Genomic DNA, 16,992 nt, shown 5'->3' on the forward strand with positions numbered 1-16,992 from the left:
CCTTGGTGACATCTAGTAGAATGTCCAGGGGTTGCCTAGTTGCTTGGTCGCTATGTTCTCTTGTTATTTGAAAAGGGTTGGTGGAGCGGTTGGAGACTGATGTGGATCTGCCTTGATGTCCTTTTGCTGCGTAGTTATTCTACAATAAAACAGGACTGAACTCTTTAAAGTGTCACAGCGTCCTCACTACAGTATATATAAAATTTCATTAAAAAAAAAAATCTAACCAATTTTAAGCAATTCACACCTTGTGCATCATTAGGCACACTAATACATTATTTTAAATAAAAAGGGCGTTTAGTAGTACAGGGATAGAGTCACACACGGGCAAGCAAATGGAATACACAATCAAAATATTAATTGAAGCACCAGTATGCCAAAAATGAAGGTGTCAGATTTCAAGAATCAACAATTTATTTGAATGTTCTAGTGGCTCAACAATTCAGTGGAATTCAGCACAAAGAACTTTAAAATACAAGCAGTGACCTTGAAGAACATTCTAAAGAAAGTATAAACGAGACAAGTATGTTCCTTTAACTCGAATGCCTAAAATAAATACTAAACTCCCATCATCAAATGCTAAGTGACATTTTTATTGTGGGGAATTGATACAAAAAGTTGTGCGAATGTTATTGTTCACTGCAACCGCAATGAGTAAGGGCTCAGTGAATCTTCTCAAGTGTAAACCCCGAGATTTCAACTTAGAAATAAATGCTGGCTTCAAGCATGTTTCAGAGAAACCAGTGTGAGTGTTCATCTATGGCACGAAGGCAATGCGCAGACTGCGTTCATGGGGTTAAATACAATCTACAGCTATTCACAGCATTTGATGTACAATTCTTTCTTTTGAAGTCCTAACAAATCAACTAAACAAGTCGAACAATTGGTCTTTAGTGAAGAAGGCAGTGCTGAAAACGATGTGCTTTAATTCTCAAGTCCATCCAACGCACACCAGCTTTTGATGCTTTGTGAAAACTCCACGGGAACAATGTCAGTTGTCTGTGTGTTTTCTTCCCTTATTAGGTAACAATACACCTTACATTTTGGCAATTTCGTGTTACTCCAGTGTTGACAACAATACAAAAATATCTGTCAAAAGCGAACAGTACACATAGAAACTTAAAATAAAGTACTACTACATGACAAATGTTACTGTCATAAATAATTACAAAATCACACAAACACCATAATAATGAATTCGGTTGTTCAAACATTTTGACTCACTGATCTTTTTGATAAAAAATTTAACCGTTTTCGTATTATAGAACTAGATGCACCTGCACACATATTTAAAGTAGAAGTAAGGAACACCAACAGTTACTTTCTAGCTTTGAGTGTTTTAGACGTATGTACCTTATGCACCCATTTATAATAATACACAAGAAGCAATATTCAATTTTAAATAGCGAAGGAAATGTGTAGAGAAATTAACGCCACACATCTAAGATAAACCGTTCCGTATCAATAGAACACGAGCAGATAAATGTATTTAAAAAAATAGTTAATCGACAATAAATTTACCCTTATGAGTACTTTCGTAAGTCGCGACAAGGCTTGGAAGCATTAATGTGTAACAATCTAAAACTTTTGTGTCTGTGCAAAAAACTCCCGCCTTAAAAGAAAGCAGGATTACTTCAGGCGTTGAAGAATCACAGTGTTCAGTATATCAGCTTCTTGCAGTGTTAGGTTTTCATCTGTCAGCTCTTTGTTTGGGAATGTAGTCGCCAGTAAAAAGTCCACAGCAGCAAAGGCAGGCCGGGATTCTGTGATGAAGTGCCGAATGTCCATGATCCTAGTAAAAAATGTAATAAAGTTAGCCATCTGATCTTACATTACACAGAAATGTACAATTTAATAACAGATTGGGTTATCCGACCCATTTACATGGCCATGCCATCTCATTATGAATTATACCAGTCAGACTATCACATCAACGGGGAATTGGAATTGCCACACATTTTTGTGTGGCCACATAGTTTGACAATCCAGTCACCAGCCTCATCAGAATTCAAAGGTCCCTTGTAATGAAGTTCTAAGTACTTCACAACGCTGATGTGACAATTCCTGAGCTGGACCTCAAATCTTCTCGGCACCAGCCTGCCCTCACTGTGAGATCAGCATTTAATAGATAGAATCTTACCTCTAACCCTACAGTTGCAATATTCTTCTGTATTACCAATACCCACTGTGAATAAGCCAACAATTTCTGGTCAAACAAAGCCAAGCAAGTCAAAAACCACTTCCCTTTTAAAACAATCTTGGCTATTATGACTTGCCGCAAAGTAAACAAACATTAGAAGCATCATACCATTAATAAGGATTTTGTTGTGTCCAATAAGTACACCACTCCAATGTACTTTTGTAGCTTTATTGATGGAGCTCAAACCCCTTGGCATCAGATCATCCTAAACCTCGAACCCTCTCCTCGGATGTCCACTCACTGAGCTCATTGCATTCTAGAGCTCACCCTCACATTATGTGCCAGCATTCTCCGGGTAAACACAACAAATCTTCCCCCTAAAAACATTTCAAATAAGCTATAACCAACATCACAAAAACAACAAGCAATAGTAAATATGCAAAACAAAAGATTAAATATAACATGGTAAAGTATTGATACCATCTGTACATGAAATAAAATAATGACATGTTTAACATGTGGTTATACTGAACTGAGCAGTATACTGTAAAGAATAACATTGTAATGAATAGACAAGGCACATACAAGGATTACCAGAATGCCCTGATGCTGGTTGCCACAATGTTCCCTACATGCTAGCTGCTATGAAATGAACACTACGTGCAAGGTGCTAAAAAGAACTCACAGCGTCTTGGTTACACAAGAGATCTTCCTGACCTGGTAACACTGTGTTCTGCTTCGAAACTCTCTCCTTCTCTGGTTACATTTCTATTCCTCTCAAACTTTTCCTCCATCAGGTTTCTTTGTGGTACATTGTAAAACTGGTGAGAACTTCTTGTACCAAGGGACACCTCATCTACCCAAGCATATTTCCTTACTTTAGGTGCAGCAATAATGATGATAACCTCTTTTCATGCCAAATCGTTCCATCACTCAGCAACGCGGAGTTGTAAAGAACCTTTTCGACCCACAAAGGCTCTGAGAATCTACTTTTCTAAGCAGTCTTCCTTTCTTCACCTTTACAAAATCCCTTACTTTACAATTAACTTTTTTTACTCCTTGCAACAAATCATATCTATTTTTATACTTTACTTGGGTCATTTTCATCCGGTCTCTTACTCCAGTACGTGACCAATTAATTTTCTTTGTCTGTGCTAGCCACACCATGTTGTCTTTAGTATGGGGGTTCTCCGTCTCATCAATTCAAAAGGGTTATGCTCTGTTGATTAACACAGGTCCAGGCTGTAAGCTCCTACTTTTTTCATTAATTCTTTTTCCCAATTCATGCTGTTGCTGATTGACAATTCAGTGATCCTTTTTATAACGCTATTAAACAGATCAGCATTGCCATTCCCTTCAGTATAGTAAAGAGCCAATTTTTTTGCTGTACTCCAGTTTTTGTCATGAAATCCTATAACAGGGTTCTTCTCCTCCTTTGGGGTTAGAGCCCGGGACGCAAAGGCAACAACGTGTTCTGCCCCATTGTTGTTTAATTGAGACAGAAATAACCCGAAGACCCTTGCCACTAGCTTCTATGGTGATGAAACTCCTACACCCAAGATCGAACCCTTGTAGAGTCAGTACTGTGCAAATGTCCTCCTTAATACATTCAAATGCCTTTGCCATGAGGACCTCTTGGACCTGAGCTAGCTCCTCTGTATTTTAGCTTCATTGCACATTTGATATTTTACACGTTTTAGCCACATCACTTTTAGTAATGACCTTTTACATACTTTATTTCAGCTTTGCTTGCATGATATTTTTCCAGGAACTATTGTATGAGGTGCTTGTTTTAGTTGGCCTTTCCTCAACATGTGATCTGTACATTTTGTTCAAGGACAAGAACAGTACACAATATCCTAGTGCCTATGTTGCCCGTTCAGGAGACAGCTTCTACCATCCAGACATAGCATTACATCAGAGCTGTGCTTCTGATACCGGGTGGTTTTAATTATATAAATCGTCCATTCAAATTTACTGCCCTTTTTAAACAACTGACTGATATCGTACATTTTCCCCTTAAAAACTGTAGAATTCTGCAAAATCCAAAAAGGTTTGCACTTCATCTCTATTCTGTGGAGTAGGAGCCTGTTTTATTGCTTCAAACAATTCTGATTTAGGAAAGATCCATTTGAAACTAATTTCATGTCCCAAAGTCACTTTGTTTCTTGCAAACTTGTATTTAGTCTCCTCAGCAGTCAAGTCATAATCCTTCAGAATCTTGAATACCAATTTTAATTCTTCCTCATGCCCCACCCTGTTTTTTTCCATTATTAAAATGTCATCCTGGAAGAAATTCACTCTTTTCCTTTCTTTAAAAAGTGGTGCATGAGGCACTGAAACATTTCTGCGCCATATGCCTGGCCAAACTGTACGCTCTTGAACTGGAAACACCCTACAGATGTGATAAAAGCAGTAAGATTCTTACTATCTTAATGTAAAAGTACCTGGTTGTACGCCAAAGTCAGGTCTAAGTTGGAAAACCAGTTCATCCCTTTCGTTACTGACAGCAGTTCACTGACGTGGGGTAAGGGAAATGTACCCACAAAGATGTTTTTGTTTAATCCCATAAGTTCACATAAAGTTGAATGCCACCATTTGCCTTGCGTGCTACAACAAAAGGAGCCACCCAATCAGAAGATTCCACTTGCTCATAATGCGTACTCCACCAACTTGTTCAAGTCCAAAATCACTTCTTTGTCAATACTAAGGGAATATTTCTTACTTTGTGTAGTCAGGGACATGTTTTTTAGTACTATTTCGTGGACAAATATTTTCAATTCTCCAACACTGCCAGAAAATACAGATGGAAAATTGCTGGCAAACATATCCCGCTCTTGCATGTCATTCTTCTCATTCACCATAGGATCTGAGCTATTGGGATCAAGTAAAATGCCCAATTCTCCCTGATCCAACCATCCCAGGACTGATGGTCCACTTTCGGCCACATACATGTTACAGCCAGCCTCTCTGCGTCTAAATTTAAATGTCAATTTGCAGAATACCAGGAGATTGATAGGTGCACCTGTGACGCTCTGGGGTTTTATGTCTGTTTTTTGCTTGTTTTTTTGCAAAGTGGACCTCAGTTTAGGAATAAAGAGATTTGATCAAATCTCTTTAATAATAATAGTTTACTGTGATCCTGAGTCAGCCACTAATTCTACATGATCGCCACTAGCCACCATATCACAGATGGTTTTTTTACTGGTGTGTCTGCTAATTTCCATCACACTGTCTTGTACACATAGCACTTGTGGGCACTCCTTATCAGAACTAGACATATTTTCATCCTGATCCCACTCATCAACCACATAATTTAGATTTGGGACAAACCTTAGCAAAATGTTCTTTAACTCCACACTTAGAACACTTTTGCCCAATCGCTTGATAACTCTTATGTGCCAGATAATTAAGGCTACTACAGCGATAACATTTGCCCCGAGTTCTTCCATTCTTTTATTGGGGTTCTGTTTTCTCATGTTTTTCACCCCTTTCCTGTTACTATGCTCTTGTTAATCTTTCGTGTTACCCTTCTTGTTAACTACTTTGACTATATCAACCTCACCTTCTTTCTTACCTGCAGACACTACTGCTTTGCACCCCTGGAAGTGAGTTCAGCCTAACTAATAATCGATGTGAGTTCTTGTAGGATAGATTCACCATGGACTCAGTCTATCCTGTAAATGAAGATAATTACAATGCATTATCACTTGGTCCATGACCAATTCATCCTCCAGCCCCACAAATCTACAAGAGAGGGCTAACTTCCTCAAGGCGGCAACATAATCTTCAACCTTTTCAGATTTACCTTGTTTTTACATGATAGAAATGAGAACGATCAATCGCTTTGCATACAGTGGATGAGAACTATCCACCAAAGATCTGCTAATGTATGAGTGAATACATCTCCTTTATTACACAAAAAGGGTCTTTTCTCTATGTGATCATATACATTCGAACCCGCCCCCCAGGGCCCAGAAATTGTAATAATATTTTCTTTCTTTTCTTTTGAAATTTAGTTAACAAAATATTTTTTCCATTGATCGCATTTTACATTTGTTTAGCCTTCAGTAATCATGAATGGTTGAGGTGATGATAAATTCAAAATAGCCGAAATGTCTGAATGGAATGAATTAATTAAAAGGTGCACAAGGTTTAAAATGAAAAAGTAGCAGAAAATAAAAGTATGGGTCACGAGTCACCATAATGAAGGTGATAGAACAATTCAAGTACATTCAGCCCCTTTTTGACTGCATGTGAAATGTACCTTGTCGAATTCTTGATCTTGCTGTATCTGGCCACAAAGTATTTATTTTGCTGCCCGAGTGCCTGCTGTTGAGCGCAGTTTATGTATTGTGTGCGTGTCACAGCTCATAACACACAAAATTCTGAATTACAAGTGCCCAGAAAATTATATCTGCAGACATGTCCTCGAAGCTGATGATCAGAGTTTGTGTGCGTCCAGCTCGTAGTATGCAAAATAGTGAATCACAAAGGTGTGTCACTGCTGAGCAGAATTTCTGATTTGCATGCAAATGCCTCCTTCAGTGTAGGTATAATCATTATAAAAAAAACCCTTAACTTTTAATTTATTACACTTCAAATTATGTGCGTCTCACTGATAAGCAAAAATAACATGCACATGTCCCTTTTGGTGTGCGTATTGTAGTGTCCTGCGGGACACGTTCTAGTGTTCTGCCTGTTTGTACACTCTCACCAACACCCACCCATCACAGGCGTCACCAGTCAGGTGACCCTGCTAATAAAAGGGGCCGGGCGCATGTACCCTGGGCCAGTTCCAGTATCACACTACTGTGTCTGTGTGGTTTGTTTAACCCAGCATGCGGGCCTAGGGCCCAAGACACCACAATGGCGACGAGTGGGTCTTATCCCACGTGTGAGGAAGCAGCCACTTCCCGGTCCCTTGTGGGGGAAGTGTAGTTTGAACAGTGGGCACCTCCCGCACCTGCTGCTAAGCGACCACAGCACCAGAGCTGTGGCACGCCTGGACACGCGCCCTCCAGTTTGCCCTGAATCCGACTGCATGCTGACCCGGCTGCAGCCCGCCGCACTGACCCGCCCAGATGCAAGAGATCCGTGGAAGGTGGCGGATTGCTGATGCCAGCACCAGGCTCAGGTGACCGCATGTGATGTAATCGGCACCAAAGGAGGCTCCACCCCGCACCAGCATCGCCTGCATGAGGCGAGAGAACTGAGACCGTCTTCAAGCAGACCAAATTCCCGACGGAGTGAGCAGGCTGCCTACAACGACATTCGATACCTCCTGCGGTTGTTAGTCACCCCAGGAAGTGAAAAACCAAGTCTGCTGACAAGTGGGACAACGCCTGTGTGAGGGATCACACCATATGCCTCAAAAGTGCCCTAAGGAAGGGAAAGCACAATCTTGCTCGGCCGAGGGCCTGAGCAATGCCGCCAACGTGGGGAGGCCTTAGGACGAGATAAAGGCGCAGCAGCACAGTGCAAAGGTCCATGACCTCCTACCTGCTCGGGCGCTAGGAAGCTCCGTTGCCCACCACCAGCTGCTCCAGTGGAAAGGTGCCATGAGTAAAGCACCACCGTCGGGTGGGGGGGTGGGGAAGCCCAGCATCGGCTCTAACATCCTCTTAGACCCACAGTTGCGAGAAAGCCTGCCGCTGCTGGTAAAGAGTTGCAACGCCACCTGGTGGTTTCATACCCTGAGACCATCATCCCTGGCACTGAATGCCTCTTACGGTGGACATGAAGGATGTCCGTAATCAGCGAAAGGCATCCCGCTGTGGTACCCTGCTGTCTGCTCGGAAGTGCAAGTCCGAAGTTGTACCTGCATTTTGCATGGCTCTGCACCTCCATTTTCAGCCCTGCGGCACCGGGTGATCCTCACTCCCGCGGCCTGCAGGAGCACACAGCCACGTTGGAGAAGTAAGCGGTGCCACCTAGCTGCTGATTCACCGCACCAGCCAACTGCAGCAACACAGGACAGGAAAAGGAAAAAATATATAAAATAAGGTGCCAGGACAATTGCGGCCAACCTTACCGTAGCAGTGTCCCCCTGCCTCTCCAGCACCTCCCTGCATCATGCCTGCGTGAGCCACAAGTCCCTACAGACTGAGGGTAAGCGGTTGTTGCCACCAAAGGCCTCCAATGCCAGAAGAAAGCCAAGCGGTCCACAGCACAAGCAATGTGATGGACCTCCAAGAAACTGCCTGCAGTGCCACCTAGTGACCATTACAGTTACTGCACTGAAAGAAAAAAAAGAAAGGAAAGGGACATGTTTAAAGATGAAGCAGCCCGACTCAGCCAACAAAAGGAAACATGTTGCTCGGCAGCCCGATAATGATTGACCAACATGAAGTAGCCCCCACGCGGCTTAAGGCTTTCGAAAGGGACATGCCGTTCTGCATTTGTAAATAGCCAGCATGCCGCATAAAGCCAATCATGTCTAACAGTTTCGCCCCCAAACATTGTTAGCAGGTGCACAGTCACTGCCTGCATCACCTCTGCGAGCCCGCACCAGAGTGAACGGTGAACACGGTTAGTCTTGCAACCCGCAGCCTCTGGAAGGACTGTTGAAACCCAGTGAAGTGCCTGCTGCGCCACATAGCAGTCAACTGTGCAAAACCACACCCAGCGATAGTGGCCTGCTGAAACAACCCCAAGTGGGCTAGGACTTTCAAAAGAAGCTTGCTGCAGTCCCTGCTGGTGAGCGATGGTGCAACACCAGCATAATAAACATTAAGTAGGTCTCCACATGTGTGCTGGGAGTCTGAAGAGCATGACAGGACTACAGAACCAGCCCATCAATATCCAGGCCGGGCTGCGACATCAAGTGGCAGCAAAGAGCCCGGAGAAGCCCGCAGCACAATTAGAAAGGCAACCTTAGCCCAGACAAGCATCAAGTAGACAAGACAGCAAGCCCCACATTGAAGTATGTGAAGAACGTGCACAGAGCATGCAACCCCCAGTGGCTGTCAGATGCCACCGCAAGTAAGGATATTGCGCCACCCACCCTCAGTGGTGAACGGACATCACAGCAAGCTACAGAACAGGCACACCAAGTGCCAGAAGAGGGTAGCTGGAATAAGGACCATGAGAGCGACGTCCGAGGTGCACGACGAATGCACCCAGAAACCTGACAACATGGACAGGCGCCCAGTAGAGAGACCTCTCCACAGAGAAGTGAACTGCAGAAGTTATAAGGGAGATCCTCTACATCTCCACCATGCCAGCGAAGCCCCGCAGGGGGCCGAAGACAGCAATGTACACTCTCACACTGCCTCAAGACGGAGTTGCCAGAGGCCCAAAATAGGCAAGTGGAGAGTCGCACACTCAACGTGGCAAGCTGCCACTGCAACAAGTGCTCAGAGGACACTCAATACGTGGCCGGAAACCACATTCGCACCGCAAGCACGGAGCACGTCATTCAAAGTGACCAAGCATGCCTGAATGGAGGCAGGATCAAGCGCTACGACGGCGCAGCCTCGAGGCGCAAGTACGACGCCCTTGAGTGAAGAGCAGAGGAGCATCGCGAACACCCCTGAGGAGGGAAAGGGGCCTGCAAGAGGTCCTTAAGGAGAAGCACGTCCTACCAACGTGACAGACCTGTGATAGGTCAGCAGCAGAGTGAAGACCGACCAAGAACTGGACGCGACCAGAGAGATGTCCATGTGGCGCAAACATGAGACATGTGGCAGGACGCCACATCCAAGTGAGGACCTGGTCGGAAGGAGGAAAAAAGAAAGTGTCAGTACATCACTCCGCGAAGGAAGAAAGAACAGTGGCACGACGCCACAGGGCAAACAACCACCACAGGCGCACAAGGAGGAACGGAGAAGAGCGACAGGAAAGAGGATTTGTGCCAGCACTGGAGAAGGGGTTCATCAGCACAAGCCAGCCACCAGGGTGCAGAGACGGTACTGGAGACAGCTTCGCGGGAGGCCCAACTGTCAGCCGCTAGCAAGTGCCATCTGCTTCCAGGCCCCACGCTTCGTAGTTCAACCATCCTCTCACCTGTCACCGGCTGCTTGGCATCGATAGCACCATGCTTAGCAAGTGCACTGGCTGGAAGACAACTGCAAGTGGCCACGAAGTCCCTCTAGTCCTCCTCAATCCACAAGATCACCTCGAGCAAGAGATCACCGCCTGTTTGCCCAACTGAAACAAATATGATCATGTCCATCACCCAGGTGCAAAAACCAAAGGAAATGATGGACGGAGTGTTGAATATTGCAAGCACTCACCCCCAGTCAACTGATCTGGGTTTAAACCATCACCGTTCTTTAGCCCACTCTGCCACCCCAGTTCAGACATGGCCATATACAAATCAGTCTGACCCTGTGCCTCATGGGAACAGTCCAGCCCGAACTGCCAAGCCATGTCTTCCCTGGACCGGAAACAAGCTTCCTAGGACTGGTTTCTGGCATTTCAGACATCTTCAGCCAGGCTTGCTTGAATCCAGTGGCAAAGTGAGCAAGGAACTCACGTCTGAGCATACCCTGCCAACTTATGGCGAACAAAGCAAAAACCAAAGGAAATGATGGACGGAGTGTTGAACATTGCAAGCACTCACCCCCAGTCAACTGATCTGGGTTTAAACCATCACCGTTCTTTAGCCCACTCTGCCACCCCAGTTCAGACATGGCCATATACAAATCAGTCTGACCCTGTGCCTCATGGGAACAGTCCAGCCCGAACTGCCAAGCCATGTCTTCCCTGGACCGGAAACAAGCTTCCTAGGACTGGTTTCTGGCATTTCAGACATCTTCAGCCAGGCTTGCTTGAATCCAGTGGCAAAGTGAGCAAGGGACTCACGTCTGAGCATACCCTGCCAACTTATGGCGAACAAAGCAAAAACCAAAGGAAATGATGGACGGAGTGTTGAACATTGCAAGCACTCACCCCCAGTCAACTGATCTGGGTTTAAACCATCACCGTTCTTTAGCCCACTCTGCCACCCCAGTTCAGACATGGCCATATGCAAATTGTTCGCCATAAGTTGGCAGGGTATGCTCAGACGTGAGTCCCTTGCTCACTTTGCCACTGGATTCAAGCAAGCCTGGCTGAAGACGGCTGAAATGCCAGAAACCGGTCCTAGGAAGCTTGTTTCCGGTCCAGGGAAGACATGGCTTGGCAATTCGGGCTGGACTGTTCCCATGAGGCACAGGGTCAGACTGATTTGCATATGGCCATGTCTGAACTGGGGTGGCAGAGTGGGCTAAAGAACGGTGATGGATTAAACCCAGATCAGTTGACTGTGGGTGAGTGCTTGCAATGTTCAACACTCCGTCCATCATTTCCTTTGGTTTTGCTTTGTTCGCCATAAGTTGGCAGGGTATGCTCAGACGTGAGTCCCTTGCTCACTTTGCCACTGGATTCAAGCAAGCCTGGCTGAAGACGGCTGAAATGCCAGAAACCGGTCCTAGGAAGCTTGTTTCCGGTCCAGGGAAGACATGGCTTGGCAGTTCGGGCTGGACTGTTCCCATGAGGCACAGGGTCAGACTGATTTGCATATGGCCATGTCTGAACTGGGGTGGCAGAGTGGGCTAAAGAACAGTGATGGTTTAAACCCAGATCAGTTGACTGGGGGTGAGTGCTTGCAATGTTCAACACTCCGTCCATCATTTCCTTTGGTTTTGCATCACCCAGGAGCATCATTTCCAAGACCTTCATTTCCAAGACCATCAAAGGAGCATCGTACCAACAGAGTGGATCCAACCACTCGAGACAGCCGGAGTTCAACGAGGCATTTCTGGTGCTGTGGGACGCTAGCCACCCAGGAACTCTCCGTGTGCCCCCGTAAACCTGAAGCCTGCCGAAGAAGAGCATGCCCGACCATTGGACCATCCACCCTTGGGCTTACACAAGGTTTGGTCGTGGTCCTGTTGGGAGTTCTGCAGCGACCCCTCAGCGCGGCCTATGAAAGCCCGCACAGCCCACGCGGTGACGTGGCAATCCAGGGGCAAGGGCCTCAACGGAATTCCTGTGAGAGGGGAATCCGGATCAGAGAGATGTGTCGGCAGCAGCTCCATGACAGGCACCAGGAAGCACAGAGGTCACAGATGAAGACTGGTCACCCAAAGACAGATTTAGGAATGCACAGAACCGGAGGCCTGACGGCCAGAACACCCAGACTGAGACACCACCCTCTGCGGCTACATGAGCGACTTGGCTGTGGTCCTTTTGGCAGTATCTCAGCAACACCTTGGCGCAGCCTACACAAAGCCCGCACAGTCCACACGGTCTCAGGGCAGCCTGGCAGGAAGGCCCTCCAGGAAACTCCAGTGAGAGAGGAGTCTAGGCAAGAAAGGCATGTCTGACGTTGCTCAGCTGTCAGGAGCTGGAAAGATCATCAAGTACGTCTCCTCCAAGGAAAGGCCTCATACACCAAGATCATCCTCAATAGCTGTAGGTTTGTCGTCCACCGGAACCTGAGCGCCTGCAAGATCTCCAGAGTGGACTCCACCGTCGCTCCAGATGCACTGATATTCGAACTTTGTTAATAGACTCCAACACTGCGAGGCCAGGCCGGTCTGAACTATATCGCTGAGGTGGATTAAAGCTTCTGGACCATGTGGTCCAGAACTCCAACACCGCCCAGCAGATCACCTGAAAAGACTCAGTGGTGCTGTGTATTGTTGTTTTGTCTTCTTCATAGTCTGGACTTTTGTTTGGTTCTTTTTCATTAAAGTTTGTGAGGGACAAGTTCTAGTGTTCTGCCTGTTTGTTCACTCACACAAACACCCACCCATCATAGGCGTCACCAGTCAGGTGACCCTGCTAATAAAAGGGTCCGGGCGCACGTGCCCTGGGCCGGTTCCAGTATCGCACTACCGTGTCTGTGTGCTTCGTTTAACCCATCATGTGGGCCTAGGGTTCAAGACACCACACGTATCACAGTACAATGTACATTTATTTTGTAAAGTGCTACCTTCACAGAAAGTGTAAGCATCACTGCAGGGCATAGATGCTGACTGACACGCCGATGTGCACTTTTGGTGTATGAATCTCCGTACGTTAATGGAGCACCGATAGGGTGGTCGCTGCAGGCTGTAGAACAAACCCAACCCAAGATGGCTGTTACCAATGTGAGCGTATTAAAATGATGAAATCCAAAGGAAATATAAGTTTTATGAATCCTTTATTGGCAGCATATTCAATACATACAAGCTGCTCCAATATCAAGCTGAAAAACACACTTTAACTGTATTCTTTCAGTGAAGCTCTACCACTTAGAACTTCATTGAAAACATAACATGTCACATGCAGTAGCATGCGACCAAGAACACTGCTTAAAGGGAAATACCACTATAAAACTTAATGCATGCAACATATCTCCCTTATTTAACAACAGAAACATAAAACAAAACAGAATAGCATAAAAGAAAATCAGGAAAAGAATTACATGAAACTTGCATACCTTTTAGGTGTCTTAATCATACGTTTACAGTCTTTAACTCTATGAGCAATGGAATCACCATTGTTGTGATTAGCATACATGTCAGATGACAATGTTTCTGTGGCATCAAATTTAGAACATTTAGCCAACCTTCTCACATTCCAAATTTTGCCATCTTGAGTCATAACACTATTTTCAAAAATTCTTTTAACTTGGACAGGATCACTAAACTTGTTATCGCCTTTACAAATTAAACCATGTTTTAGTATTCTTACCAAATCTCCTTCTTGAAAATCATGAGGCTTTGTCTTCCATTTATTATCATACCACATTTTGGTTTAAACTGTTTAAACTCTACACGTTTGGCAATCTCCTTCATATCTTCTCTATCAGAATCAAAATGATGAGACTTTTCTCTTAACCACCAAGGTAACACTTGTGAAGCCGGATCTCTTCCTTTAAAGAGTTAAAAGGGACTAACCTCGGTTGTGGTGTGTGGTGTAATCCTATAAGTCCACAAACGTTCTCTTAATGCACTTACCCCATTTACTCCATATTTTACCGCTTCAGTAACTAAACCTTTCAGAACACGATTAAATCGTTCCACCTGTCCATTCTCATGTGGTTCATATAATGAAGTAAACCTGTGAATAATACCGCATTTTTTTTAAAAATCAGACATTTCTCCCGAAGTTAGTTGAATACCATTATCAGTGACTAAACACGATGGACAACCTTCTCTGGCAAAAATGTCTTTGAAAAACACAATCACTGCATTAGTAGTAGCTTTCGGGACAAATTTTACTTCAGGCCACTTAGAGTGATAGTCAATTATCACTAAAGCGTAACGTGAAGATTCTGGGAGTATGTGGAAAGGACCTGAAATGTCGAATGCAATTTTTTTCCAAGGTTCTGAAGGCCATTTAACAGTTTTAAGTGGTGGAGTGTGAACCTTAAGCATTTTTTCACTTGAGACACACTCAGGGCATTCCCTGACCATTCTATCAATGAATTTGTAAATACCTGGCCACCAGAAATACAATCTAATTAAACGCTTCATTGATGATATACCAGGATGAGTTTTGTGGGCGATGCATAATATCACCTCATACATTCCCTCTGGGGGAATACATTTCCCTGACTTAAAAATTAAATCACCATCTAGCTCTAATTCCTCTAGTACTTTGAAAAAAGGCAACAGTTCTGGACTTATTCTATCTTTTCTAGGCCAGCCATTTTTTATGTATTCTTTTAACATTAACCAATTACCGTCATTCTGCTCAAATTCATGCCAATGAGCTTCAGATATGTCCTGAAATTTCCCTTGAAGTACATCTTCAATAGTCACTACAAAATCAGCGTCCACAACAGAATTTATTATACTTTGTTTGCACGGTAAACGTGACAAACAATCAGCAGTGACATTCTTCTTACCAGGTACATATACAGGAATACAATTATATTCCTGCAATTTTGACATTAGTCTGGCAATTCTGGCCATGGAATTCCAACCTCCACCAACAGATAGTATGTTTACTAAAGGTTTGTGATCTGTTCTCAATGTGAATTTAGAACCCCACACATATAATCTGAAATGCTCAATCGCCCACACACAAGCTAGTAATTCCCTTTCTATGACTGCATATCTGCGTTCACATTCATTAAGTGTCCTTGAAGCAAAAGCTACATTCCACTCCTCATTTTTCTCTTTTTGCGACAGAACAGCACCCAAACCATATAAACTTGCGTCAACAGTGATGACACATTCCTTGTTAATGCGAAATGGTTTGAGTGTGGGAGCATTGATAATGTCATGTTTAATTTCTTCAAAAGAGCGTTGTTCTAAATCACTCCAAACGTACTTAACTCCTTGCCTATGAAGTTTCCTCAATGGCTCCATCTTAGTGGCAACATTTATGACAAATTTGCTGTAATATTCACACATTCCAGCAAAAGAAAGTAATTGATCCCTGTTCTCTGGGGACGGGGCTTTGGAAATGGCTTCTACATTAGATTTTTTTTTAAACACACCATCACCTGAAAGTGTATGACCTAAACCATTTTGTTCTAGCCTCCTACAAACCTCTTGTAAATGTTTTTCATGCTCATGTGTATTTTTTGAAAAGACTAAGATATCGTCTTGGAAACATTTTACGTAAGAGTCAATATCTCTGAAAATATGAAACATAATTCTCTGAAATACAGAGACTGCAGACGCAAGTCCGAATGGCATGCGAGTGTATTGAAACAAACCTTGTGGAGTGATAAACGCTGTGTATTTCCTAGAATCTTTAGTCAGTTCTATTTGATGGTATGTTGATCTGAGATCAAGGGTAGAGAATATCTTTGCACCATCCAAAAATGATACAAGTTCATTTATGTTTGGCAAAGGATGACAATCAATGATGTTAGAATTTAATGCCCTTAAATCCACACATACCCTCAACTTTTTGTCAGGTTTTCGTACCAAAACTATGGGAGATACCCATTCTGATGACTCTATAGGTTTAATGATACCTTCCTTAAGTAATTCATCTAGCATTTCCTTAAGTTCATCTCTGATATTAATAGGAACATTTATGAGTGTTTGCACCACAGGAGTGTGACTGGTTTTCAACACAATCCTATGTGAACATTTTTTGAGTTTACCCAACATGTCAATAAAAACATTTTCAAAACTTCTAATGAGTTTTCCTGATTGTCACTATCTATTGTTTTTGTTTCTTTAATTTGTAAATTTTCAACTGCCGATACTGTCTCCATGAGATTATCTTCACATAAAGACACTGGTTCTTTGGATCTGGAATTTAGTATGATCCCTAATTTCCATTGATCTAACCACCCTAACACATTTACACCTTTTTGAAAAATATACAACTTGACATTAGCCATTCTGTGTTTAAAGTGTAAACTAACTGGGAAAAAACCAATTATATCAATCCTTGTTCCACAAAAACTCTCAGCGACTATGTCAGGTTCCTCCAATTTGTCCAAAGGAATGAAATCTGCTAACACTGCAATATAATACTCATGAGATACAATAGTCCATAGGGAACCTGAATCCACCATGAGTAATAAATCAACACCACAGACTTGGAAAACACATTTGGGAGAACTGATGTGTCTTTGGATGTGATTGCCAATTAAAGAAACCACAAAACCATGCTCTATATCAGTATTGGTACTGCCTTCCTCTGACACTGAAGAAATAGATCCCTGCTTGTGGAATTGTGTGCATCTGTCTCTGCACATGTTACTGAAATGTCCAATTCTATTGCATATTTTACATTCTCTCTTCAGAGCTGGACATCATGGGAATGAAGCATAGTGAGATTTGTTACCACATCTGTAACACATTCCCTGGTTGTTAACTCCTTCAAAAGGTTTTTGATAGTGTTGTTTTGAGCGATTAAAATTGTGCCTTCCAAAATTTTGCGTTGCGTTTTGCTTTGTTGTGAAT

At 43.6% G+C, this 16,992-nt stretch overlaps 1 protein-coding gene across 3 annotated transcripts in view; it reads right to left on the reverse strand.

The window, feature by feature from the left end:
• Nucleotides 1-383: 383 nt before the first annotated feature.
• The window catches only part of UBXN2B (UBX domain protein 2B), a 247,368-nt gene continuing 230,759 nt past the window's right edge, over nucleotides 384-16,992 (reverse strand). For 2 of the 3 annotated variants that reach the window (XM_085605571.1, XM_085605573.1), the window contains one exon: nucleotides 384-1,792. In XM_085605571.1, coding sequence (XP_085461697.1) covers nucleotides 1,630-1,792 — 163 coding nt within the window. In that variant the 3' untranslated portion in view covers nucleotides 384-1,629. Of the gene's footprint in view, nucleotides 1,793-5,717; nucleotides 5,818-16,992 lie in introns of all 3 variants that reach the window. The other variant, XR_014961540.1, reaches the window with a different exon arrangement.

The sequence above is a fragment of the Triturus cristatus genome, chromosome 5_1 (assembly GCF_964204655.1).
Source record: "Triturus cristatus chromosome 5_1, aTriCri1.1, whole genome shotgun sequence".
Taxonomy (NCBI): domain Eukaryota; kingdom Metazoa; phylum Chordata; class Amphibia; order Caudata; family Salamandridae; genus Triturus; species Triturus cristatus.